We start from the raw sequence: 26,902 nt of genomic DNA, 5'->3' as shown, positions 1-26,902 counted from the left end.
CTGCGTAAACCCCTGCGGGCGCCTCTTCGCCTGCGTAAACCCCTGCGGGCGCCTCTTCGCCTGCGTAAACCCCTGCGGGCGCCTCTTCGCCTGCGTAAACCCCTGCGGGCGCCTCTTCGCCTGCACAAACCCCCTGCGGACGCCTCTTCCCCTGTGTAGTAAACCCCTACGGATAGCTCTTGCTCTATGTGAACCCTATATGCACACCACCCTCTCTCTGTTTTCTCCCACCTTCACACAAAGGGGGTTGATTTGCTAAAACTGGAGAGTACAAAATCTGGAGCAGCTGTGCATGGTAGCCAAATACTTTCTAAATTCAGCATGTTAAATTAAGCTTTGGTAAAAAAGAAGCCGATTGGCTAGATTTTTACACTCGGGTATTTTAAAGCTCCGGGGTTTAAAAATATATTTTTTTAAACCCCGGAGATATTCTTTTTAATCCATGAAATCAATTTTATATTGGCTAAATATTTTGTTTGCTGTGTGTGTGTGTGGTGGGGGGGGGTGAACACACACCTTCCAGAAGTTCTCAGGCACATAGTACTGCAGCTTGCTCTCCATCAGGTGACCAAACAGAGACTGGACTTGATAGAAGACACTCTCATCAGGATTATCCGTTTCATCTTCCATAGACAGCAAGGTCTGAATGACACAATAAATCCTAAAAGCTCAAAATATATACTAAAACAATCATCTGAAAATATTATCGAAGAAAAAAAAAAAAAAAGGGGCACGGTCACGATACTAAATTTAAACCATTATTGCCAAAGCACCAGTGAGCCAGCGTATGGTGTAGTGGGTATATCCAATAGTGGAGTAGGAAAGTGTCCACTATCCTATATTGAGGGCATACAGCCCAAAAATAACACTGTGTCCCCCATTAAACAAGAACAGGACACAATGATAAAAAAAAACAAAAAAAACAAAACAAAAACAAACAACAAGTTAGGCCCCGTTCACACTGGGGCGATCCGACTTCCCGGGGCGACCTCCGAGGTCGCGGTGCGAGCAGCGCGCCGCGACCTCGGAGCGGCCGGCACGGACTTCATAACATTGAAGTCTATGATGGTCGCCCCAAAGAAGCTCTGGACCCTTTTTCTAAGTCGGAGCGACTTGTGTCACTCCTATTAGAACGGGTCCGCAGCTTCTCTATGGAAGGTGACCTACGGCGACCTGTCAGGCGACCAGGTCGCCTCACAGGTCGCCCCAGTGTGAACGGGGACTAAATGGTCACTTATCATAATCAATCCGTATGGAAGGGGAACTTTAATGGTGAATGCTGGTGGAAAGAAGCTGAAAGATTTTCCGCATCTTAAAATATTACCCACTTGCCAACAGCTCCAAAGCAACATTAGCACCAGCGTGGAAAATAAGACCTATCACAACTGCCTTATGGACTTGAAACATTGATCATAAACTGTTTATTTAGAACAATAATCTGAGGAAACACTGAGCACTTACATCACTTTATGGTAGTGATATTGGGTGGTGCATGCAGTTTTATTTATTTATTTTTTGCACCTATATCTATTTTATTATTTCGCACCATATCTAGTTTGCATATACAGCTTGTTGCACTTCATATATATATATGTATTACACATTGCACATTATATTCATCTTTTCACATTTTTGCACAATTAGCCAACATTTTGATGGTTATTTAAGCACTTTTGATTAATTCAGCACTGATTGCACAGCACTTTATATATTTTATACTTTTTTATTCTAGCTACATTTTTGTATGTTTTATACAGAGTAACATTTAGCACGGATTATATTATTATTTTTATGTTTTGGTGCATCAACCAGTAGTAGCGCCTCACTGTTTACCTTCATTTTTTATTTAAGTATCTACTACTTAAATTAAAGGCAGCTCTACCTAGGGGACCCTATATCAAGTAGGGAGAGGCGCAATTTCCTTTATTATCCAAACAGCTCCAAAGCAGATTTACTGCTACAGGGCAGCTGGGATGTGCGGAATCAAGTATACATACACGTGATTCTGCACTTATAGGAAGGGGGGGTGCGCCACTTCTGCAGTGATTTATCGCAGCAGAAGCAGATCACCGGGTGCTGGCGAATGGAGGTCTGCTGACACCCGCAGATCATAGGGCAAATACAGAGAACGGAGCTCTGCCTATTTAAACAAGGCAGGGCTCCATTCGGACAGGGAGGAAGTGATGAATTTTCTTTCCCTGCAAAGCAGGGAATAAAATCCATCACTTACCTTAGTAAAAGCACCACACATAGTACACAAGAAAACTGGCTAGGCACACATTTAACCCTTTGATCACCCTAGATGTTTAACCCCTTCCCAGCCAGTGTCATTAGTACAACGACAGTGCACATTTTTAGCACCGATCACTGCATTAGTGTCACTGGTTCCCACAAAGTGTCAGATTGTCCACCGCAATACCGCAGTGCCACTATAAGTTCCTGATGGTCACCATTACTGGCCACTTTAGCCCAGGAAGATTTTAACCCCTTCCTGACCAGGCCCTTTTTTTTGCAATACGGCACTGCGTTAATTTAACTGACAATTGTGCATTCGGACGACACTGTACCCAAATAAAATTGATAATGAAAGGGGGGGTCGAGACTTTGAATGAGGCATGTGACACGGCCAATTGGAATAAAAAGCATATTTACTGTTGCAATAACATATGTTATTGCAACAATAAATATGCTTTTTATTCCAATTGGCCGTGTCACATGCCTCATTCAAAGTCTCGACCCCCCTTTCATTATATATTTAACAGGGATGGAGGTACTTGGTTTTGTACCAAGCGCCTCATTTAAAGTCCCAAACCTCCCCCCTTTTTGCAAATAAAATTGATGTCCTTTTTATCCCCCCAAAAATAGAGCTTTCTTTTGGTGGTGTTTGATCACCTCTGCGGTTTTTATTTTTTGAGCTATAAAACAAAAAAAGAGCGACAATTTTGAAAAAAAAAATAAAATAACATTTTTTACTTTCTGCTATAAAACATATCCAATAAAAAAAAAAAAAAAAAATCAAATTTCTTCATCAATTTAGGCCAATATGTATTCTGCTACATGTTTTTGGTAAAAAAAAAATACAATTATATATATATATATATATATATATATATATATATATTTTTTTTTTTTTTTTTTTTTTGATTGGTTTGCACAAAAGTTATTGTGTCTACAAACTATGGTATTTTATGCAATTTTTATTTTTTTTTACCATTCATGGCGGCGATCGGCGATTTTTAGCGGGACTGCGACATTGCGGCGGACAAATCTGACATTCAGTGACACTTTTTGGGGACCAATGACACCAATACAGTGATCCGTGTTTAAAAAAAAAAAAAAATGCACTGACAGTATAAAGGACACTGGGAGGGGGGGGGGTTTAACCGGAGGAATGGATGCACTAGAGGAAAACTGACCAGTGTTTCTGCTTAGCAGAAACACAAGATCTCCATTTTCCTCTGTGACGGAACGGCGGTCTGCCTTGTTCATAGAGGCACACAGCCATTCTGCCACTCCTCTGAATGCTTGGCGGGTCTCGGCGACCTGCTGATTGGCTCCCGCTGTGTCCAATCAAAATAGACTGAAACAATCATCTGAAACTATTATCGAAGAAAAAAGCAGAGAGCAGGGTTCTGGCGGCCTTGCGCCAGATCTCATGCACAAAATCACATACATATTATATATATATATATATATATATACATACATACATACACATATACACGGGACGCCCTGCCGCATTATATATTACAGCAGGCAGTCCGGAAGTGGCTAGTATATTAAAAAAAAAAAAAAATACAGTATATATTAAGTTCGTAGACGCTATAACTTTTGCGCAAAGCAATATACAAGGGTTTACAAATGCTTTACCACACTTTAAAAGGCAAATAGCAGTGAACAGTATATTAGTCAAGTTCAGTTCTTTCAACTGTTCTTCAGTTTTAGGTCCCTTAATCCAGCCTGCTAAACATGAGCAAAACACAGACCCCCAAAATAATTGTAAATGATTACCGGACCTCAGGGAGGCCAGGCTGCATGTACAGCTGCTGAAAGACGGCATTCATGTAACAGGTCGCTCCTCCATTCTTCAGTCCAACAAAACCCGAATTGGACCTGCTGTCTACAGGTGGTAGATACTGCAACATTAATGAAGACACAATGTTACAAACGCATAAGCATTATGTTTTGCGATAAAATGCCCTTAATCAAAATGGACACTCACTTTGACCAATCAGGCCAAAGTAACAGTGTCTGCAGATAGCCCACAACCCCTCCAAGCGGTTATATATACCGAGCCATATGCCTAGGTTGTCTTCCCACACTGCCAGCAAAAGGGAGCAGATGACCCCCCCAATGTGACAGTGCTGGGGCTTGAATGGTCAATCAACACCCTAACACTGTCATGTGAAGAACTCATGATGTCATTCCTTTGTCTAAGATGTAACACCATTCAACACTGAAGCTTAGACAGACCGGGATGCTTTAAGTGGGGAGGTGCTAAAGCAACATTGCTAGGTATATACAAAAAACAAGAGTTCTGGCCTATCTAGAAACACCACGCTTAGCCCTGATAGGAGAAATCAAACATTAAACACTCACATCAAACTCCTTGGTGAGCGCGGGATCCAGCTGATGGTGCATCGATACGAGCTCCTTAGTGATGAGCTGCAGATTGGCCACTGAGCTATCCGCGAGCATCACCAGAACCTCGTATGCAGCCAGACGACTGCTTACAGAACTGCACCTAGAACACAGGAAGAGAATGACGGGGATAACTAGATAGCAGGAGTTGCAAGGAAGAAGTTTACATTAAAGCATCTTGGTGAAAAAAAAAAATGTAATTGAATTTTGCGCCTCATATCTGGTTGGTCCATATGAGGGATTTTGCAGGCCTCAAATTAACATTTTAATAATTTGCATTAATTCCCTATGAACTGTAGTAGTAGGCAGTGCGCATTTAAACAAGGAAATCCTCAGGGGTGTGGAAAGAGCACAGAGCTTGCAGTTCTGTTGTGTGATTATCCCCGTCAGCCCTCTGTACATGCTGGGTTCTTTTTCTAGCTCTGTAGAAGGCCATGGGTAGAAGAATATGCTAGGGTGTTAGGAATGTTTTCATTTAATCGCTTCCCAACCTCCCGCCACAGTTATACTGCAGCAGGGCAGCCCTCCTGCGTGAACCGACGTAGGTATACGGCGAGCGCGCGCCTGCAGCTAGGGGGCAATCAGCGATTTTTTGCGGGACTGCGACATTGCAGCGGACAGATCGGACCCCTAACTGACCTTTTTGACACTTTTGGGGGAACTAGTGACATTACTACAGTAATCAGTGCTAAAAATATGCACGGTTACTGTAATAATTACACTGGCATGGAAGGGGTTAACCCTGTGGGTGATCAAGGGGTTAAATGTAAGCCTAGGGGAGTGAATCAAACTGTGGGGGGGGGGTTGGGCTTGTGAGATGACCATAGAGACCATGCGATCCTATATAGCAGGATCGCATGGTCTCTGATCATGTCAGGGAGAATGACAGACGTTTACATCAGCCGTCCTTCTCTGTCAGAGGGGTGAGATCGGGGGTGTCAGGCGGCCATCGGAGCCGCCTGGCACCCGCACTGGCTTCCCCGCTGACGATCAGGGGCGGGAGCGCGCCTCCGGCGGCGCGCACTCGCCCCTAGTGGCCTCCCAGGCAGATGACGCATATTTTAACATGATTTTGCCTGGGAGAGCCACACTGCCGACGTAAAAAGGCAGTGCAGCAATGGCAAGTGGTTGTAAAAGCTCAAGTTTTTTTTTACCTTCGTGCATTTTGTGTGCAGCAGCCCCCACCCTCCCAGCGCCCCTAATAGTTACCTGAGCTCCATCTCGATCCAGTGATGTGCATAAGAGCAGCTGCTCTCCCAGGTCTCCTCCTCCTGCATCACAGCCAGTGAGCCAACGAGGAGAGAGCGGGGGCAGGGCCAAAAAACTCTCCGTATGTGAATGGACACGCACAGAACTGCGAGCCTGCTTGGGTGCCCCTGTAGCAAGCTGCTTGCTATGGGGGCATTGGCTGGAGGGAGGGGCCAGGAGCACCAACTGGGGACCTGAGATGATGAGGATCAGGGCTGCTCTGTGCAAAACCATTACACAGAGCAGGTAAGTTGGTTTTTACTTTTGGTGTATAAAGAACTCTGACAGAAGGGGCAAAGTGCTGTGATGGCGAGTTGAACCAATCCCATACACACATACTATAGAGGAGAGGTGGGAGAAAAGGGCTTTCAAGGAAGGTTCCACAGTGATGGGGGGTTGAACCAATCCCATACACACATACTACAGAGTAGAGGTGGGAGAAGAGGGCTTTCAAGGAAGGTTCCACAGTGATGGCAAGTTGAACCAATCCCATACACACATACTACAGAGGAGAGGTGGGAGAAGAGGGCTTTCAAGGAAGGTTCCACAGTGATGGCGAGATGAACCAATCCCATACACACATACTACAGAGGAGAGGTGGGAGAAGAGGGCTTTCCAGGAAGGTTACACAGTGATGGGGGGTTGAACCAATCCCATACACACATACTATAGAGGAGAGGTGGGAGAAGAGGGCTTTCAAGGAAGGTTCCACAATGATGGAGAGTTGAACCAATCCCATACACACATAATACAGAGGAGAGGTGGGAGAAGAGGGCTTTCAAGGAAGGTTCCACAGTGATGGCGAGTTGAACCAATCCCATACACACTACACTATAGAGGAGAGGTGGGAGAAGAGGGCTTTCAAGGAAGGTTCCACAGTGATGGCGAGTTGAACCAATCCCATACACACTACACTATAGAGGAGAGGTGGGAGAAGAGGGCTTTCTAGGAAGGTTCCACAGTGATGGCGAGTTGAACCAATCCCATACACACTATAGAGGAGAGGTGGGAGAAGAGGGCTTTCTAGGAAGGTTCCACAGTGATGGCGAGTTGAACCAATCCCATACACACATACTACAAAGGAGGTGGGAGAAGAGGGCTTTCAAGGAAGGTTCCACAGTGATGGCGAGTTGAACCAATCCCATACACACTACACTATAGAGGAGAGGTGGGAGAAGAGGGCTTTCTAGAAGGTTCCACAGTGATGGCGAGATGAACCAATCCCATACACACTACACTATAGAGGAGAGGTGGGAGAAGAGGGCTTTCTAGGAAGGTTCCACAGTGATGGCGAGTTGAACCAATCCCATACACACATAATACAGAGGAGAGGTGGGAGAAGAGGGCTTTCCAGGAAGGTTCCACAGTGATGACGAGTTGAACCAATCCCATACACACATACTATAAAGGAGGTGGGAGAAGAGGGCTTTCAAGGAAGGTTCCACAGTGATGGCGAGTTGAACAAATCCCATTCACACATACTACAGAGGAGAGGTGGGAGAAGAGGGCTTTCAAGGAAGGTTCCACAGTGATGACGAGTTGAACCAATCCCATACACACTACACTATAGAGGAGAGGTGGGAGAAGAGGGCTTTCTAGGAAGGTTCCACAGTGATGGCGAGTTGAACCAATCCCATACACACATACTACAGAGGAGAGGTGGGAGAAGAGGGCTTTCTAGGAAGGTTCCACAGTGATGGCGAGTTGAACCAATCCCATACACACATACTATAGAGGAGAGGTGGGAGAAGAGGGCTTTCTAGGAAGGTTCCACAGTGATGGCCAGTTGAACCAATCCCATACACACATACTATAAAGGAGGTGGGAGAAGAGGGCTTTCAAGGAAGGTTCCACAGTGATGGCGAGTTGAACCAATCCCATACACACAATACAGAGGAGAGGTGGGAGAAGAGGGCTTTCCAGGAAGGTTCCACAGTGATGGCGAGTTGAACCAATCCCATACACACATACTATAGAGGAGAGGTGGGAGAAGAGGGCTTTTCAAGGAAGGTTCCACAGTGATGGCGAGTTGAACCAATCCCATACACATACTATAGAGGAGAGGTAGGAGAAGAGGGCTTTCATGGAAGGTTCCACAGATAAAATCTTGGCAGACGATTGGAACAGGAATGAACTTTGTGCAGGACAGACACAGCACATACTGGAAGAATTCAGTAACCTGGATGGGTTCTGCCATCTTACTTTGGGTGGAAGTCCTGCTGGCTGAGCGCCCCGCTGCCAGCTGGTGAATGACTGTTCAAGATGATCCTGGAGGCTCGGAACAGGAAGTCATCCAGGAGCTGTTTAATCAGAGAGGGTCCTGTACAATGAGAACACAGTAACATGGACAGACATGATTCAGAAAGGGGAATGTTATATCTGAGGGTTACCAGGGTTAACAGACAAGCGAAGAGGGGGGTGCACACTCACCGAGCATTTCCTTCTCTGCTCCGCACAGAAACAGCAGAGTCTTTATAAGCCGGAGGTGACCAGCCAGCCACACGTTATCGGCCTCGCTGGTCTCGCACTCTGATGTGCGGTTCGGCTCAAAATTATCCAACCACATGATCTCGTCTTCCAGCATGGTTGCCGGGCTAATGCTCTGCTGCTCCATCTCTGTTGCTGAGTGGGGACAATACAGGAAAACATATCAGGGTGGAAACTCCAAAACACTGGTTAGCTCTTGGGTCAACATTACAGACTGTAAAGAAAAAGGAGTGTGCTATACACATAATACACTGCTCAAAATAATTAAAGGAACACTTTGAAAACACATCAGATCTCAATGGGGAAAAATCTCATGCTGGATATCTATAATGGTATGGACTGGGTAATATGTTAGGATCTATACTGGTATGGACTGGGTAATGTGTTAGGATCTATACTGGTATGGACTGGGTAATGTGTTAGGATCTACACTGGCATGGACTGGGTAATGGTTAGGATCTATAATGGTATAGACTGGGTAATGTGTTAGGATCTATACTGGTATGGACTGGGTAATGTGTTAGGATCTATACTGGTATAGACTGGGTAATGTGTTACTGGGTAATGTGTTAGGATCTATACTGGTATAGACTGGGTAATGTGTTAGGATCTATACTGGTATGGACTGGGTAATGTGTTAGGATCTATACTGATATGGACTGGGTAATGTGTTAGTATCTATACTGGTATTGACTGGGTAATGTGTTAGGATCTACACTGGTATGGACTGGGTAATGTGTTAGGATCTATACTGGTATGGACTGGGTAATGGTTAGGATCTATAATGGTATAGACTGGGTAATGTGTTAGGATCTATACTGGTATGGACTGGGTAATGTGTTAGGATCTATACTGGTATGGACTGGGTAATGTGTTAGGATCTATACTGGTATGGGCTGGGTAATGTGTTAGGATCTATACTGGTATGGACTGGGTAATGTGTTCGGATCTATACTGGTATGGGCTGGGTAATGTGTTCGGATCTATACTGGTATGGACTGGGTAATGTGTTAGGAAGGAAAGGATGCCACATTGTTTGATGGAAATGAAAATTATCACCCTACAGAGGGCTGAATTCAAAGACACCCCAAAAATCAAAGTGAAAAAATGATGCAGCAGGCGAGTCTATTTTGCTGAAATTTCATTGCAGCAACTCAAAATGGTGCTCAGTAGTTTGTATGGCCCCCATGTGCTTGTATGCATGCCTGACAATGTTGGTGCGTGATCCTGAGGCAACAGATGGTGTCCTGGGGTATTTCCTCCCAGATCTGGACCAGGGCATCACTGAGCTCCTGAACAGACTGAGGTGCAACCTGACGGCATCAGATGGGCAGAAACATAATGTCCCAGAGGTGTTCTATTGTTTTTAGGTCAGGGGAGTGTGGGGGCCATTTAATGGTATCAATTCCTTCATCCTCCAGGAACTGGCTGTAAACTCTCACCACATGAGGCCGGGCATTGCCGTGCACCAGGAGGAAACCAGGACTCGCTGTACCAGCATAGGGTCTGACAATAAGCCCAAGGATTTCATCCTGATACCTAATGGCAGTCAGGGTGCCATTGTATAGCCTGTAGAGGTCTGTGCATCCCTCCATGGATATGCTTCTCCAGACCATCACTGACCCACCACCAAACCGGTCATGCCGAACGATGTTACAGGCAGCATAATGTTCTCCACGGCTTCTCCGACCCTTTCATGTCTGACAATTTTTTTTTTTTTTTTAAAGAGCAAGATCAGTGTTTATTTTTTCCTTCTTTTGCTTTCAAAAGGAGGAGGAGAGATTTGAGACCCCAGATCGCTCCATAAAGAGGACCTGTCATCCATTATTTCAGGTATTTGTTTTAGATGATATAGGTTACATTGTTCCTTTTTTTTTTTTAAATTACCTGTTTGCTAATTAAAATGACAGATGTGCCTTCAAGCATTACAAAAGATTTCACTTACTAGTCAAGTCATCCAGTAGCTGACATCTCAGATCAAAATATTCTGTACATTGGGCTAACAATCTGAAATACACAATACGATATATATATATACAGGATACAGGGTATAAAGCAGTCAGATATAAAAGCAATGTTTATTTACAGGAAAGATGACAATTCTTGGAGTATCTAAGCTCATCAAGAAGCGGAGATCCTGCAGCACACAAGGTTCTTTTACCTTAATGCATAGAATGCAATAAGGTAAAAAACCTTGAGGCTTTAGAACCACTTTAACCCAGCTAATGGTCTTGGATCCAGAGGTTGGGGAACACTTGGAAGGCAGCTATTTGTCCTCCAATATCACTTTCTTACCTATTAAATCACTGGACCAATATCTGCTTCTGAGGTCAGATAATCATACTACGTGTACAAGGAGGTTGGCAAAAGAAAAGCTGACTGCCCACATCTCTTGCCTGTGCCCTCGTCATAAACACACCTACATAGATCCTGGACTTGGGGGAGAGGATGCAGAGAAATGTAGTCTAGCAGCTGCTACTACACAAAATTCTGGAATTGCTCACTGTAAATCTAAAAACCTTTAAAAAAATGAATGTATGTAATGTTAAAGTGTTACTAAGCCCACAACAGTAAAATCAGTCTGTATATGCAGTAAAGCATGCTTGTTATACTCACTGTGGAACCAAAGGGGTTAATCTTGTGCATTGTGTATAAAGGCTGTTTTATCCTGTCTTCTCTGATCCTCCCCCTCTTCCTCTTTCCCCAATACATCTCCTTTTTCATGTGAGAGTGCATGTGCTCAGCACAGGGCCAATCAGCACTGTCCAGACAGAGGGTCAGGGATCCTGCAGCCTCATAGGACAATTATAAAGACCCTGCCTATTGCACACTCCCATCAGCAATTGCTACACAATTGCAATGGTAATAATTAATGAAATAACTGTGATCAAATTTAATTCCCAAAATACATATCCAATCAACCATTATTTTATATACATTTAAGAACGTGCATCATAAATAGTGCATGTGTGCCAATCCAAAATGTCCATAGAAAAGTGATCCATATAGTTCAGAAAAAGTGAGAAATGGGCAGACCCATCCGCCAGAACTCCTTCCTTGTAGATGGTGTGAAGTATAAAATAAAGCACCCCATGCTATCAGACGAATGAATGAATTGCCAACTCACCAGATGCAGTTGATCTTACTTGCTATATAGCAACAAGATCAAATCAAGCTTGTGTGGTCACCTTGACCAGGAAGGAGAATCTCCAAAGAACAACCCTGCTGCTTCTTGGGCTAGTTGCTCCAAAACCATGTCAATCATGCAAAAGCAAAAAGGAGATCGGGCTCCACATAATGAATTACCATACAAACTTTATTGCAGAAATCCCAGGCTGAAGGCTAAGTTACAGGCACGAAATAGTAAAGGTGAGTGACCGCTCATAATCTCCATGTGACGTCGACACGTGCATTCCAATCATACATGTTTCGTCATTTGATGCGACGTCTTGAGCGTAAGCTTGGAATGCACGTGGTGACGTCACACTAAGGTTGGAACGCACGCTGTTACTCGCTGTGCTCCACATACAACCTCGTCCTTTCTTTACTACTTCGTGCCTGTAATTTAGCCTTTAGCCAGGGATTTCTGCAATAACGTCGTCTTTATGGTAGTTCACTATGTGGAGCCCTATCTTTTTGTTTCTGCATGATTGACATGGTTTTGGGGCAACTAGCCCAAGAAGCAGCAGGATCTTTCTTTGGAGATTCTCTTTCTTAGTCAAGGTGACCACACAAGCTTGATTGATCTTATTGCTATATAGAAAGTAAGATCAACTGCATCTGGTGAGTTGGAAATTCATTCATTCTTCTGATAGCACGGGTTGCTTTATTGTATACTTCACAACATCTACAAGGAAGGAGTTCTGGCGGATGGTCTACCCATTTCTCACTTTTTTTGAACTAAATGGATAACTTTTCTATGGACATTTTGGATTGGCACACATGCACACATTGATGATGCACTTTCTTAAATGTATATAATCACTGGCTATAAGAAATTATTTATTGGATAAGTATTTTAGGAATTAAATTTGATCACGGTTATTTCAATTATTAACATTGCAATTGTGTAGCAAGCGCTGCTGGGAGCGTGCAATAGGCAGGCCCTTTATATTTATCTAGTACTTTGTCCACAGCAGCTGCTCTTTAATACATGTAAACACTTTATCACTATTGTTAACATATTAACTAATATTCATTGTTTATTCTGGTTATTTTATTTATTATTTTTTAATTGCAATAGTGTAGCAAGCGCTGGTGGGAGAGTGCAATAGGCAAGCTCTTTATATTTTTTAGCCCCATAGGACAGTCAGAGGAGAATGAAAACTCCTACAAGCTTTAACCAGACACTGATAAAAGTCACAAGACTGCTATATACTGCTGATGAGAAAAGGTATTCAGCAGTTTAAATATACTAAAATAATTGTATTTTCATGTTCTGTGTACTGTGGGAGAGACGATATAGTGACTGTAGGATCCTGGGGGAGAGAAGATATAGTGACTGCAGGCTCCCGGGGAGAGCAGATATAGTGACTGCAGGCTCCCGGGGAGAGCAGATATAGTGACTGCAGGCTCCCGGGGAGAGCAGATATAGTGACTGCAGGCTCCCGGGGAGAGCAGATATAGTGACTGCAGGCTCCCGGGGAGAGCAGATATAGTGACTGCAGGCTCCCGGGGAGAGCAGATATAGTGACTGCAGGCTCCCGGGGAGAGCAGATATAGTGACTGCAGGCTCCCGGGGAGAGCAGATATAGTGACTGCAGGCTCCCGGGGAGAGCAGATATAGTGACTGCAGGCTCCCGGGGAGAGCAGATATAGTGACTGCAGGCTCCCGGGGAGAGCAGATATAGTGACTGCAGGCTCCTGGGGAGAGCAGATACAGTGACTGCAGGCTCCTGGGGAGAGCAGATACAGTGACTGCAGGCTCCTGGGGAGAGCAGATACAGTGACTGCAGGCTCCTGGGGAGAGCAGATACAGTGACTGCAGGCTCCTGGGGAGAGCAGATACAGTGACTGCAGGCTCCTGGGGAGAGCAGATACAGTGACTGCAGGCTCCTGGGGAGAGCAGATATAGTGACTGCAGGCTCCTGGTGGGAGCAGATATAGTGACTGCAGGCTCCTGGGGAGAGCAGATATAGGGAATGCAGGCTCCTGGGGAGAGCAGATATAGTGACTGCAGGCTCCTGGGGAGAGCAGATATAGGGAATGCAGGCTCCTGGGGAGAGCAGATATAGTGACTGCAGGCTCCTGGGATTAGTAACACTTTAATGTTGCAGAGAATACTTCAAGTCCTACCTCTGGTTGATGCCTCTCATGATGCTGGTCGGTGACCACAGTGGCAGCTGTGCAGACAAGACGACCCCCAGCAGGAAGAGGTTGGGCTTCTGTACATCAGGGTAGGCGGAGGTGTCTGTCTGACTCAGTGTATACAGTTGGTCGCAGGCAACACGGCGGATCTATAGAAACCGAGGCACATAATGAATGAATGCTGCATGCACAGAGAAACTCTAAACGAAAAATCTCACGCTCATTACAGCTCACCTCTGCACTTGGAGAGCCCAGGAGAATATCGATTATGAAATCAGCAACAGAAGGCAAATTATAGAAAGATCCTGCAAAGAAATAACCTGATTAAACACAAGAAGCCTACTATAAATGCATTTAAATACTTGCAGATTCCTAATAAAGATGAAGTATAATATCCCCTTATAATAACTTCTCTTGTTACCCTCACTAGTCTTGAGTGGGAAGAATTTGAGGATTAGGAAAGTATAGCTCTTTTCTCCAATCCCCTAGACAAAAATGAGTGTTTAACCCATACAGTGCAGGCACAGCACCGCTGCACTGGAGTTGCAATTTAAAATGGATCTGGGGACTCAATGGGTTATACTGAAAGGCCACATACATTACTTACAAGAAAAACACCCTAATCCGTGGGGTAAGGAACAAGGAAAAAAACCCTCTGTGGGACTTTAAGGGCTCTGAAATAGCAATACCTGATATAGTCTCAATTGGCTAAGAAATATATAAATGCTATTTAACACATAAAATGAAAATGACACGTACAAAGTAATACATCATAAAAACAACGCGGTTGTGACAGTGAAGCCTTTAGGGCCTTGCCAACCCTCTACTCTTAGGGGTTGGGTTACATGTGATTGTTGCCTTTATAAGTAATAGTATACTATATGCGCCTTCACTGTCACAACCTCATTGTTTTCCGTCCAGTTCTGGGCACCGGTCCTCAGGAAGGATGTGCTGGAACTGGAAAGAGTCCAGAGAAGGTCAACAAAAATATTTAGGGGAATGGAGGACATCGGCTACAAGGAAAGACTACAAGCACTGAACTTATTCTCTCTGGAGAAGAGACGATTGAGGGGGGGGATATGATATCAATGTACAAATACTGTAATGGCAACCCTAGCATAAGGAACAAACTATTCAGAGAAAGCAAATTCAATAAGACACGTGGCCACTCACTAAAACTAGAAGAAAAGCGGTTCTTTACTGTCAGAGCGGTAAGGATGTGGAATTCCCTTCCACAAGCAGTGGTATCAGCAGGGAGCATCGATAGTTTCAAAAGACTATTAGATGGGCCCCTTAAAGACCACAACATACAGGGGTGTGCAATGTACAACATACAGGGGTGTGCAATGTACAACATACAGGGGTGTGCAATGTACAACATACAGGGGTGTGCAATGTACAACATACAGGGGTGTGCAATGTACAACATACAGGGGTGTGCAATGTACAACATACAGGGGTGTGCAATGTACAACATACAGGGGTGTGCAATGTACAACATACAGGGGTGTGCAATGTACAACATACAGGGGTGTGCAATGTACAACATACAGGGGTGTGCAATGTACAACATACAGGGGTGTGCAATGTACAACATACAGGGGTGTACAATGTACAACATACAGGGGTGTACAATGTACAACATACAGGGGTGTACAATGTACGGTTAACAGCAAACACACAACACACACAAACACCCTAGGTTGAACTGGATGGACTGGTGTCTTTTTTCAACCTATGTAACTTGCTCCTGATGACACAAAAAGGCTGTAGAGCTATTACCTCAATACCTAAGGTCCAGCCATCACTCAATTTTTTGAAGTGGTGGCTTTTGATGCGAGTCTTCTATACTATTACTGTTTTTTATATATGCACACTGCACTGGCTTGTCAGTGTTACAGCATTTTATTAAAATTTCAACTTTTAATTTCGTTCTACACCATGAGCCTCAGCCTCTTCTTTTTATTTGAACTTTCTCATGTGATGTGCTTGATTGTCAAATCTGCTGGAGGGTGTCCTTGTGGCCGGATGTCATCGATAACCCAGGCTTCCAGAGATCATGAGGTTTATGGTCACATACCCTATTGCTGTCCTATAACAGACAGCATTTGCCTCTGGTGAGTTTGAAGCTCACTTATATGGTGGAGGATACAGCTACAGTGCGATCTTTTACAATTTATCATTGCATTGGGACATTTCCAATGAACATTTTTTTTTAATTTTTTTCAATCGTTATATTGTATGTTCTAACCCATCACTGTCACACTGTATACATTTTATGCATTTTAATATGTTTGCACTTTATTATATTTGAGAGCTGCAATTTTTTGTACATTTGATGTAACTATGTAACCTGGGGAACACAGAAGGCAAAACATTAAGCTTTATAGTGGAGTCTAAGTAAAAAAGAATCCCAAGAGCCCCCATGCTCTTAGGCCAAGATTGCTGAACCCCAATACTGAATAACAAATATAAAACCACCATCTGTTATAAGAGAGCTACCAATACACACCTAGCTGCTGGCTGCGTAGCTGCAGACAGGTTACCAGGAGGGACAAGGCTTCTCCAGCAATAATGGCATCTTTGGTGGAGACTGACTGCTGACGGACGCAGATCCAGGCGTGTAAAGACGTGGGCTCACCTTCACTTCCGGAACTGCAATTACTTCCTGCAAAGAGAACAAGTGGTTGCTGACTTCTATCCCAATTTCACAGCTACGAAAAAAACAGTAGATTAGCTGGCGCTCAGGGTGATTATTAGAGGTCAGTATAGTGAGCAATACACTAAAAATGTCAGAACTTCAAATAACAATGGTGCAAGTGTGCATGGGACATACTGTGAGGGTATGGAAGTCCATCAAAGAAAAAGACAGTCCGCAATGAAGGGCAAGCGCCCTAACACAGGGAAGTCAGGGCTCTGTGAAATTGATGAGAAGAGAGAGACACGGAGTGCCTCTAAGTGCAGTATGCTTTAATACACGATTACACATACAATATAAAAACTCACATGGGGTAAAGTAATACAAGGCTCAAAAGATGGTTACGGCAGATGGTAGTGGAATCCAGTGTCCGAAGATGGAATGCTGATGGATTCAACAGGAAGACGGCCGTTGTCATCCGGGATCCGGTACTTCCGCGTGTCGGGCTGGAACGCAGCGTAAAGCCGCACGACGTCACCAAAGTCAATGGGAAGACACGACGCGTTTCAGAGCATGCGCCAAGCTTCCAGCGAGCATGCGCGCTGTTTTTTCAAGTGTAGATCTACACTTGAAAAAAGAGCGCGCATGCTCTTCCTTTATCGCTGGCCGCTATATGAATCACCGCTGTCTGGCATTACCTGGTCCAGTCTTCACCACATTAGGACGACGCATCTGTCTGGACCGTTGTCCGGGAGTGAGAGCACTCCTCGGAGGGATTTGCAGACCATACTATTAGTCGTTGACTTTCTGATTGTGCCCCAGATTCTATGATAGTGGTGAGTGCTTGACATTACACCTCTATTAAAACAATGAAACATGTACTATGTCATGTCCAACTATGATATGTTTTTCTTATGTGATGCTTAAGAAAGAAGAATATATGTGATGTTATATTTACAATATGTTATTTGTACCTAGAACCTGTACGGAGGTCACCAGCACTCGTGGTCCCTGAAGAAGCCCACAGAGTTGGCGAAACATGTTGGACCTGTGTGACCCCATTACTCTAGGACATGGTTCTTAATCTTTTACATGCATGAACTCAAGCGTTTGTATTGATGCTTGTGCATCTATGTTTTTCCCTTTTAATGTGCATACATGTACCAATAAAATTATTGTATTTTAAATAGTTGCTCCTACATTATTTATCCATCTATGCCAAGTGACCTCCGCCCTCAAAGTCCCACGTTGCGTGTATCCTTTTCATATGCACGGGTCCCTGTGGGGCCGACTCAGGGTCTGATGTATTGGAACACCAACACCTTTTCCTCTGTTTTCATATATTATTAGGGATGTGGCGTGAAGTATCTTGGCTTATTGACATTTAGAGTTTGGCAACCAAAAATGTCTCTACTAGTTTGTCTTCCTGTTGTATCCATCAGCTTCCACCTGCATTCCATCTTCGGACACTGGATTCCACTACCATCTGCCGTCACCATCTTTTGAGCCTTGTATTACTTTACCCCATGTGAGTTTTTATATCGTATGTATAATCGTGGATTAAAGAATACTGCATTTAGAGGCGTTCTGTGTCTCTCTCTTCTCATCAATTTCACAGCTACTGAGAGCCAAGTTCATTTAGAGGGAAATAAAAACGAAGCAAAGTAACCGTCAATACTTGTAAAAATCGCAAACATTTCAGCTACAGTCAGCACATGTACATTAGTGTTATAACATGGAAATCTTTCTCATCGTTAAACAGTGGTCTCACACCTGAGCTACTCAGTCTGCCCCGGAGTCCAGCAGGGAACAAGCTATTGTTGCTTTCTTTAATTGGCTGGTTGCTGCCGACGAGGTCCAGGCGACCGGCTGCCGCTGCCCATGACAGCCTCATGAAACAGGCCACAGTGCAAGTGAAATCATTGACTTCCATTGTCTGGAAAGATGGAGAGGGAAAGACAACAGTAGGCACATTATATTAGAGGAGGATGCTATAAAGCAGCTAGATCAGCATTTCCCAACTTTTGATCAACATTCCCTCCCCCATCATGACCATGCAGTGTCAGACTATTTCCTGCACTCCAGGCGATCACTTCATGAAACCGAGAAATCATTAATTCTGTGTTCCAAACAAAAGTTTCAATATAACAGTAATTGGTTAAACCAGGGGTGTCAAACTCAATTTCATTGAAGGCCGCATCAGCAGTATGGTTGCCCTCAAAGGGCCGTTGTATCTGGGGTGGGCTACATACAGAGTGCAGAGTTCAGGAGTACGCTGCGTACAAAGGGCAGGCTTTAGGGCTGTGCTGCGTACAGAGGGCAGGCTTTAGGGCTGTGCTGCGTACAGAGGGCAGGCTTTAGGGCTGTGCTGCGTACAGAGGGCAGGCTTTAGGGCTGTGCTGCGTACAGAGGGCAGGCTTTAGGGCTGTGCTGCGTACAGAGGGCAGGCTTTAGGGCTGTGCTGCGTACAGAGGGCAGGCTTTAGGGCTGTGCTGCGTACAGAGGGCAAGCTTTAGGGCTGTGCTGCGTACAGAGGGCAGGCTTTAGGGCTGTGCTGCGTACAGAGGGCAGGCTTTAGGGCTGTGCTGCTTGCAGGGAGATGGTTCTCACTCTGCAAAATCTGTTCCCTCCATTAGTGCATGCAGGGATCTGTTAGATCCAGTAGCTGCTGAGAACGAAGCTGTCCCAGGGGCTTTGTATCTGACACATGTGGGTAATGCTAGGCCTAAACCGACCGCATGCAAAAGCCGGCTCACTTTCCAAGGCTATACAATCTTCTTTATTCATTCACAGACCAAGATTCAAAGATAAAATCAGCACCAACGCGTTTCAGCCATATAAGGCTATGACTAAAGCCTTATATGGATGATACATGTCAGCACTGTTTTTATCTGTGAATCTTACCCTGTGAATGAAGAGGATTGTACAGTCTGTGGACGTGTGCCAGCTTTTGTATGCAATCTATTGTAAAGATTTACAGAAGCCTCAGCTGAAGCACCAATCTGCCCACTTAATTTGGATCCATCCGGGTTGAGCATGGTGAGTCCCTTTTTTCTGGGATACTTAAATAGAGGCTGTTTATCTGAATAAAGGTTTGCTCAGAAATCTATTCATCTCTGATGGGGAAATTTCATATTTCCTTATCAAAATTGGCTCACAATATCCCGATTACTTAAGCTGACTTTGTACCAAAGGACTGTCAGAACAAACTGACCAAGTCCTTAAAAGGCCATGTTGCTTGCAAGGGGGGGGGTTGGTCATTTCCATACATACAAGTCTTGTATATACTACAGTTAAACTAGGAATAATCAGTCTCTTCTCAGAGCTGCCATAATGCATGCATCTGATTTTGATCATCTGTGCCACGCTGTGAAAGCGGATGGGACTCCGTGGTGCAAAAGGCATCTTTAGTTAATTATTCTTGTTATATTTTCTAATATTATTACATTTGCTATCTGTATCTGTCATTACTTATTTAAATGTTCTACCTACGAGTGTTTGTGTGATCTCTCTTTGCACAACTGGAATGAAACCCCCAAAAACAAACTACCACGTAACCATGATAAAACAAGCTCATTTCTGAACGTGAAGATCTTAGCAAGTCCTTGAAATATCAAAATAGCAGTACAATCTGCCTCCAGAAATGAAGGTGTAATGCTGCACAGAAACCATTCTCAACCAGGGTTTCATGGAAGCTTTGGGGTTCTTCCAAAGTTTGCTAGGGAAATCCAGAAAGTGAGCTGGCAACTCCAAATCCGTATAGAAAATGTATTTAGTTACATGAAAAGAGCGTATGTATGCTTTTTTCATATAACAAATACATTTTCTATACCGATTTGGAGTTGCCAGATCACTTACTGGATTTATTTGCTCACATTTATTTAATAGGAGGCCATAGTTCTATTTTAAATTCTTACATGTACAGGAATGTGCAGCTGATTACTAGAGAATACAAAAAGGAGTACTATCTACAATAAAGCCAAGTACTACCAGGAGAGAACAATGACCTAGACCAGGGATCACTAACTGGTGGACCACGGTCCGACAATCCTGTCAGAAACGTGGCAGTGCTACTTATAAGCAGGGTGTTCTCTCCCGGGTATCCCGCCCAGCTGCCGCTATCATCTTCACAGTGAGCGAGAGGTGCGGTAGATCTGCACAGAGCGGATAATCAACCGATCCTTAACATAAGTTGGGCAGCTCCTGCCCCAGCCTACACTGTGATGTGTAGAGGGGCAGTTTAACGTAAAGGGGAACTGAAGACACTGTGGGACTGCTTTAAAAGGTGACTTACAGGGGGTCTGTAGACACTGATGTAAAGGAGGGAGCTGCGATGGTAAGGGGAGGGGGAGCTGAGAAGGTAAGGGGAGGGGGGGGGGTGCTACGAGGCTGTGCAGGGGGGACTGTGAAGTAAAGGGGGGCTGTGATGTGTTAATAGTGCAAAAATGATATCCAGACCTCTACTGGAAGAGATTATTACCAACTGGACATCTGTAAATTTTCATTTAAGACCCCTGACCTAGACCATAAAATGACCCTGATGACGTCAGATTACGAGCTGACGAAACACGTCGGGACGTAGGACCGTGACTGCGCTACCACGTCATTTCCGGCACCCGGTGGAACGCATATGGAACGCGGAAGGCGTTTCTAACCCGGAGACCGTGACTGTTATCCTGAAATGCCCTGATATTGTTATTTATCATGTAAGTGCATCCGCCTTCAATAAATTTATTTATCCATACGTACTTCACCATTTGAGACCCTTCTTTTCTTTCTGGGTACATTGTGTGGGAGTCCACCCCCAGGTTTAGTGGTACTAAAGGAGGAGTCGTTTGGAGTGCTTTGAAGTTAGTGCTTATCCTGTTACCGGGTGCCTGATGTCTATCCGCTTATACTGACCCCCTATAACTGAAGGGGTCCACTCCATCTGTTAAGCTTGTATACACATCGGGTGTCCTTGCTTTCTGGTGGAGGTGTATATAGTTATCAAGTGCCTATACTATCGATACCATTCCTACTTGGATATTCATTGTTATAGTTATGGACTTTCATTTATGATATTTAGGACAATGGACTTTTTGGATTAATTTTGTCTTACCACAATCATACACTCATTTATTAATTTTGCACGTATTTATTTTGTAAATATTTATTTTGGTATATTTTGAATTTTGCACATAATTTTGATGTTTGCACTAGTGTTTTAGTTGAGCGCAATCTTATATTTAGTAATAATTATTTATTTTTCTCATAAAATGACCCCATGATATTGGGCATCACCTGAATGGCAACCCGAGCAGCGGGAATGATCTCCTCCACCCTGATAGACGACCGGTCAGACACAGACAGCTGCCGATAGGACGACTTCTCAGGAGTGCCGCAGAGAGACATCTGACGGCTAGACTGGCGACTTGCATTCCTGAAAGGCCTCGATGACAACCCCTCAATGCCGTCTTTGGCCAAATCTTCATCTAATGTAGCTGGCATCGTCTGACCAACCAGTAAAAATCTGTAGAAATGGAGAATCCTATCAGAACACAGCATCACAAAAACAACTGAAACATTATCAATTCCTAAGAGGACTTGTCCTAAAAATAAAAACACGCCCGATAGACATAACTGAAAAAGAAGACTAATAGTGACATTCTGTTGAACACATCAAACACTGCTCTGTTCAGTAAAAAAAAATCCTCCCCTGATGTCTGCAAGGAAACAAACACTTCTAGGACACGTTTCTGGTCTGGTCATCATTAGGAGGACACATGATGTCAATAGGAGCCAGTGAGAGCTGGGCGGGACTGAGCAGAGACTTATTCTACTGAACAAAGAGGTGTTTGGCATATGTATGCTTTATTTAAAGACAGGGTCACTTTAAACGATACAGACCTGGCCAGCTGCAGACAAATAGAATAGACACCTTGTCTGGTCTCATAATCCACCTCTGTTGGAATGGAGTCCCGCTGCATGACATTCACCACCAAACTGTCAAATACAAAAAAAAATATAAAAATCAGGGTACTTTGAAAATAGAGGAATCAATACGACAGTTTATATAACAAGTTATTTTTATTATTTGATTTTATTGACTCCTTAACCGCTTTACGACCGCCCATATACTGTGGCAGGGCGGCCGCTCTGTGCCGGATCAAGTACCTAGTATGTGATCCATGCACTAGGTTAGAGAGGGCGCCTGCACCGGGTTAGAGAGTGTGTCTGCGCCAGCCGGCTGTGCTGCTATTGGCTGCTGCAGCACCAACTAATCAGCGGTTTCGAACATTACTAGAGAGAGCCCTGTGTAGTGTAGCTCCAGCCAAAATAATATATTTTTTTAGTTTTTTGGAGAGCATAGGGAAGGGTAACACCCCTGTACCATTTGTTTTGCTCAATCTCTCTGCTATAGGCACTCAGTTTTGTTACAAACAGTATCAGAAGAATTACAATTCCACAGAGGGGTGGGTGCTGTGTCCATCAATTATCAAAAAAAATAGATTTTTCCTTCATTGATGGACACAGCTCCTGATCTTCGTAAACCATTGCGACGTCCCAAAGCAGTGTTAAACATGAGGGGTGGGAACAGAGAAAAATAAATTCCCAAGGCTAACTATAGCCAACCAGGCCAACCGTCGCCCAGTCTGGCAGTTGATTTTAGCTCTCACAGGAAAAATCCAGGAGAAATAAAATCTATATAAAAATAAAAAACTGCCAGGACCAGAGATCCTAGCAAGGAACTAAGTCCTTACCCCTTACTAGGCAGAAAAAAAAACTGAGTACCTGTAGCAGAGAGATGGAGTATTAACTTTTTTTCTGCCTAGTGTCCTGTAGGGGGCATTATAACCCAATGGTTAGAAGATCAGGAGCTGTGTCCGTCAACGAAAGAGAAACATATTTTTTTGTCAAAATTGTCATTCTTTTTTTAAATAAATAATAAAATAAAATGCTGTGGTGATCAAATAACACTAAAAGAAAGCTATTTGTGGGGGGAGAAGGACATGCATTTACAACGTTGCAACATGCAATTGTCAGTTAAAATAACAGTGACGTATTGCAAAAATAGAATTTTTGTAAGAACTTATTTTCTCTGACAGTCGCCGCCCATCCATTTAGCCTTCACTATTGGGTAATGGCGCCCTCTGCAGGAGTAAGCTAGCCAGTTAGAAATGTTAATAAAAAACTTTTTTATACTTAGACACACCTCTAGGGGGCCGACCCCAGCCATTATCCTGACCAGTTATCACTGGTCTTCAGTTTGTAGCAAGCAGTAGCAGGAGGCAATAACCCCCAGATCTAAAAAACCAGAGGGGCGGGGGCGGCGACTGTCAGAGGACTCAGAGAAAAGAATTTTACGGTAAGTTCTTACAAAAATTCTATTTTCTCTTACGTCCTCTGATGGTCGCCGCCCATCCATTTAGCCTTCACTATTGGGATGTCCCAAAGCCGTGCAGGTGTGAGGGGTGGGAAGACGCAACCAACTGAAAAGGTAACGAAAACAACCGGGCTAGAAAAACAACCTGAGCCCACAGGGTAACAAGCCCAAAATGGGAGTAAACCCAGAACAGAAAAAACACTCCAAGGAAGAGCCAGAAAAAATGTCTCTTCAAACAACCGCCGCACTCAAAACTTTGCGGCCAAAGGAAGCATCCGAGGATGCCAGTACAGTAATTCCGCAGAATTTTGTGAAAGTGTGCACAGACGACCAGGTCGCCGATTCGCACACCTGAGCCACCGAAGCCTGATGGCGAAAAGCCCAAGAGGCACTGACAGCTCTAGTAGAATGAGCCTTCACAGGGAAAGGAGGAACCTGACCCTTGATTGAATAGGCCAGAACAATCGTCTGTCTGATCCACTTAGAAATGGTTTCCGCAGACGCAGCCGAGCCCTTTCCGAGGTCCCTCAGGAAGAACAAACAGGGAATCAGACTTCCAAACAGACTCCGTGGCAGGCAGGTAAATCCTGACCCCCCCAGACCACATCCAATGAATGCAAGGCCACCTCCTTGGGATGCTTGGGCTTTGCACAAAGCGAAGGCAACACCTCGTTGAGGTGGAAAGACGAGACCACCTTGGGAATAAAAGACTGATTGGGTCGCAAAACCACTTTATCCCTATGAATCACCAGATAAGGAGAAAGGCAAGACAAAGCCGCCAATGCAGACAACTCTGCGAGCAGATGTGATAGCTACCAGAAAGGCAACTTTCTGGGACAACACAGGTAGAGGAATATGTCTGATGTTCTCAAAGGGAGGCCATTGTAACACAGACAACACCAAATTCAGGTCCCAGGGAGGCAAGTGAGCCTTCCTCGGGGGAGCCAGATGCCGCACACCCCTTGGATGAAATTGCGAAGCAAAGAATTAGTTGCCAGGGGACGCTGGAATAGGACAGCCAAGGCCGACAACTGACCCTTTATCGTGGTCAGCGCCAAACGCTGATCCACCCCTTCCTGCAGGAGGGCCAAAACCTTTGCCACAGAGAAGGAGCGAGGGTGGAACCCTTGCGACTCGCACCAGGCAATATATGCTTTCCAGGTGCGATAGCTATGGAGCCCCCCCACACCCCCCAGGTACAGCAAATACCCCGCACAGAGCCCTCAGCAGGGCCAGGGAGGAAGGGAAAACACACCAAGCTGGCCAGAAGGGGGATCGCACAGAGACCACCAGCCCTGCCATCCCCTAAGAGTGGGCCCACAAACCCCCCTAAGTGTCCTAGTCCTTGGGACAAGGGGGTATCAGTACTCACCAGTCCAGGAAAAGTGGGCACCGCTCTGATACGGGAGACCTCCCACCAAGGAGGGATGCTAGCAACACGCGGGCGTTCCGGAGTTGAGACACCCTCGGCGAAGACGCAGCTCCGCAGGCTTGTCCCGATTCCGAGGGGCACTGTAGTTGCGAGGCCTGGGCGCACCAGTAACCTGCGAAGCTCGTTGGCAGGCTGGGACTCCATAAGGATCTATATTATCCAGTGCGAGGCTCAGCTCTGTAGTCACTTGTAGTCCTCCAGGAAAAGTCCCCGACTAACTAGTGATAGTGATAGAAATAAAAATCTATTTTCAGAAGAAAAACACATATATTGGGGAAAAAAAAACAAAGAAAACCGAGACGCTACGTCCCGGCAAGGAAGAGCTAGCCTACTCCTGACGCCAGGCAGCATAAAACTGAGGACCAGTGGTTACTGGATCAGGATAATGGCTGGGGTCGGCCCCCTAGGGGTGTGTCTAAGTATAGAAAAGTTTAACATTTCTAACTGCCTAGCTTACTCCTGCAGAGGGCGCCATTACCCAATAGTGAAGGCTAAAATGGATGGGCGGCAACTGTCAGAGGACGTAAGAGAAAAATGGCCTGGTCATGAACGGGGGTAAATCTTCTGGAGGTCAACTACCAACGTACTGGCACCTGCAGCAGAGGCAGTGTATTTTGAATGCGGTGCAGGAAACGCACGGCGCGCAAATTTCCCGCACTCTGTTCTGGTGTGAACTGGCCCTAAAGAGGGAAGAAGAGACGGGCAATGGTGCATATGGGGAGAAGAAACAACTGCATACCTCAACCCTCCAGCTTTTAAGAAGTTTTCACAGAATGACTTGGCACAGTTTCTTGCCATCTCATCATCTGCAGTTGGCATCAGTTTGGAACTCAGAACCTGTATGAGAAGCAGAAACATATTATTCATAATAATTGCACAGAAAAACCTTCATAACCTCAGCAGACATTTTCTGACACTTTGGCAAAAAGTGTATGTGGTAGGAAAGCCTCTTCTACAATGTATATGCGTTAGAATAGGCCATGGGAAGGAGACCGCACCAATACCATGTCTACTGTTCCCACTGGTTTTACTGGTACTACGTCCCCTCATATGAAAGACACTGAGAAATGCTAGATCCCTACCAAAAACCAACAGGACACCAAACATTAAAAATTTAAATTTTTTTTTTATTGGACAAAAACTTTAAAATAAAAAAAAAAAACTCAAAGCGAATAGATGTCAATTAACCATATGAAGACCAGGCCTTTTCTAGCACTTTTCTTTTTATGTGAAAATCTTTTTTTTTGCTGGAAAATTAATTTGAATCCCCAAACATTAAAGCAGAGGCCCTAGAAAATAAATTGGTGGGTTTTGCAATTTTTTATGTCATGTGGTATTTGCACAGTGGTTTTTCAAATGCAGTTTCATTTTTTTTTTTTAATATATATATATATTTTTTTTGTTTGTTTTTTTTTTAAACATTTGCTTTAAATTTTTTTTTTTTATCACTTTTATTGCTGTCAGAAGGAATGTAAACATCCCTTGTGGCAGGTATTCTTATGGAGGGATCTGGGGTCTCCTTTGCACTTGAACATATTCAAAAAACCAAGACGGGCGTTTTTGTATACTTTCTATTTTATTTTAAAACTAGCGCCTTTAAGACTTAAGTAATCCAGAAGTGATTCTTGGATTGTTGTTGCCAATCACCAGACTTGCTATTTAAGGCTTGTGACGCGGATGCAGGACTACGCCCCCTTGACAAAGTCGTAATGACGAAACGCGTTGCGAGGAACTAGTTCAGCGTCACCACGTCACACCCGGAAGTTCGAGGTAAGCCATCTTC

General features: G+C 44.4%; 1 protein-coding gene across 1 annotated transcript in view; it reads right to left on the bottom strand.

Annotated features, from left to right (window-relative positions):
* USP24 (ubiquitin specific peptidase 24) overlaps positions 1–26,902 on the bottom strand; it is a 215,226-nt gene that overhangs the window by 58,903 nt on the left and 129,421 nt on the right. The window contains exons 31-43 of the mRNA XM_082264831.1: positions 25,859–25,956; positions 22,211–22,306; positions 21,605–21,833; positions 18,095–18,257; positions 16,196–16,351; positions 13,918–13,988; positions 13,672–13,832; positions 10,322–10,383; positions 8,320–8,511; positions 8,092–8,209; positions 4,600–4,744; positions 4,017–4,136; positions 517–642 (exon numbers count right to left, since the gene is read on the bottom strand). Coding sequence (XP_082120957.1) covers positions 517–642; positions 4,017–4,136; positions 4,600–4,744; positions 8,092–8,209; positions 8,320–8,511; positions 10,322–10,383; positions 13,672–13,832; positions 13,918–13,988; positions 16,196–16,351; positions 18,095–18,257; positions 21,605–21,833; positions 22,211–22,306; positions 25,859–25,956 — 1,737 coding nt within the window. The remainder of the gene's footprint in view (positions 1–516; positions 643–4,016; positions 4,137–4,599; positions 4,745–8,091; positions 8,210–8,319; positions 8,512–10,321; positions 10,384–13,671; positions 13,833–13,917; positions 13,989–16,195; positions 16,352–18,094; positions 18,258–21,604; positions 21,834–22,210; positions 22,307–25,858; positions 25,957–26,902) is intronic.

The sequence above is a fragment of the Pelophylax lessonae genome, assembly GCF_965119305.1.
Source record: "Pelophylax lessonae genome assembly, chromosome: 8".
Taxonomy (NCBI): Eukaryota; Metazoa; Chordata; class Amphibia; order Anura; family Ranidae; genus Pelophylax; species Pelophylax lessonae.
Note: the sequence above shows the minus strand (reverse complement) of the source record. Positions and strands in the feature narration are given on the sequence as shown.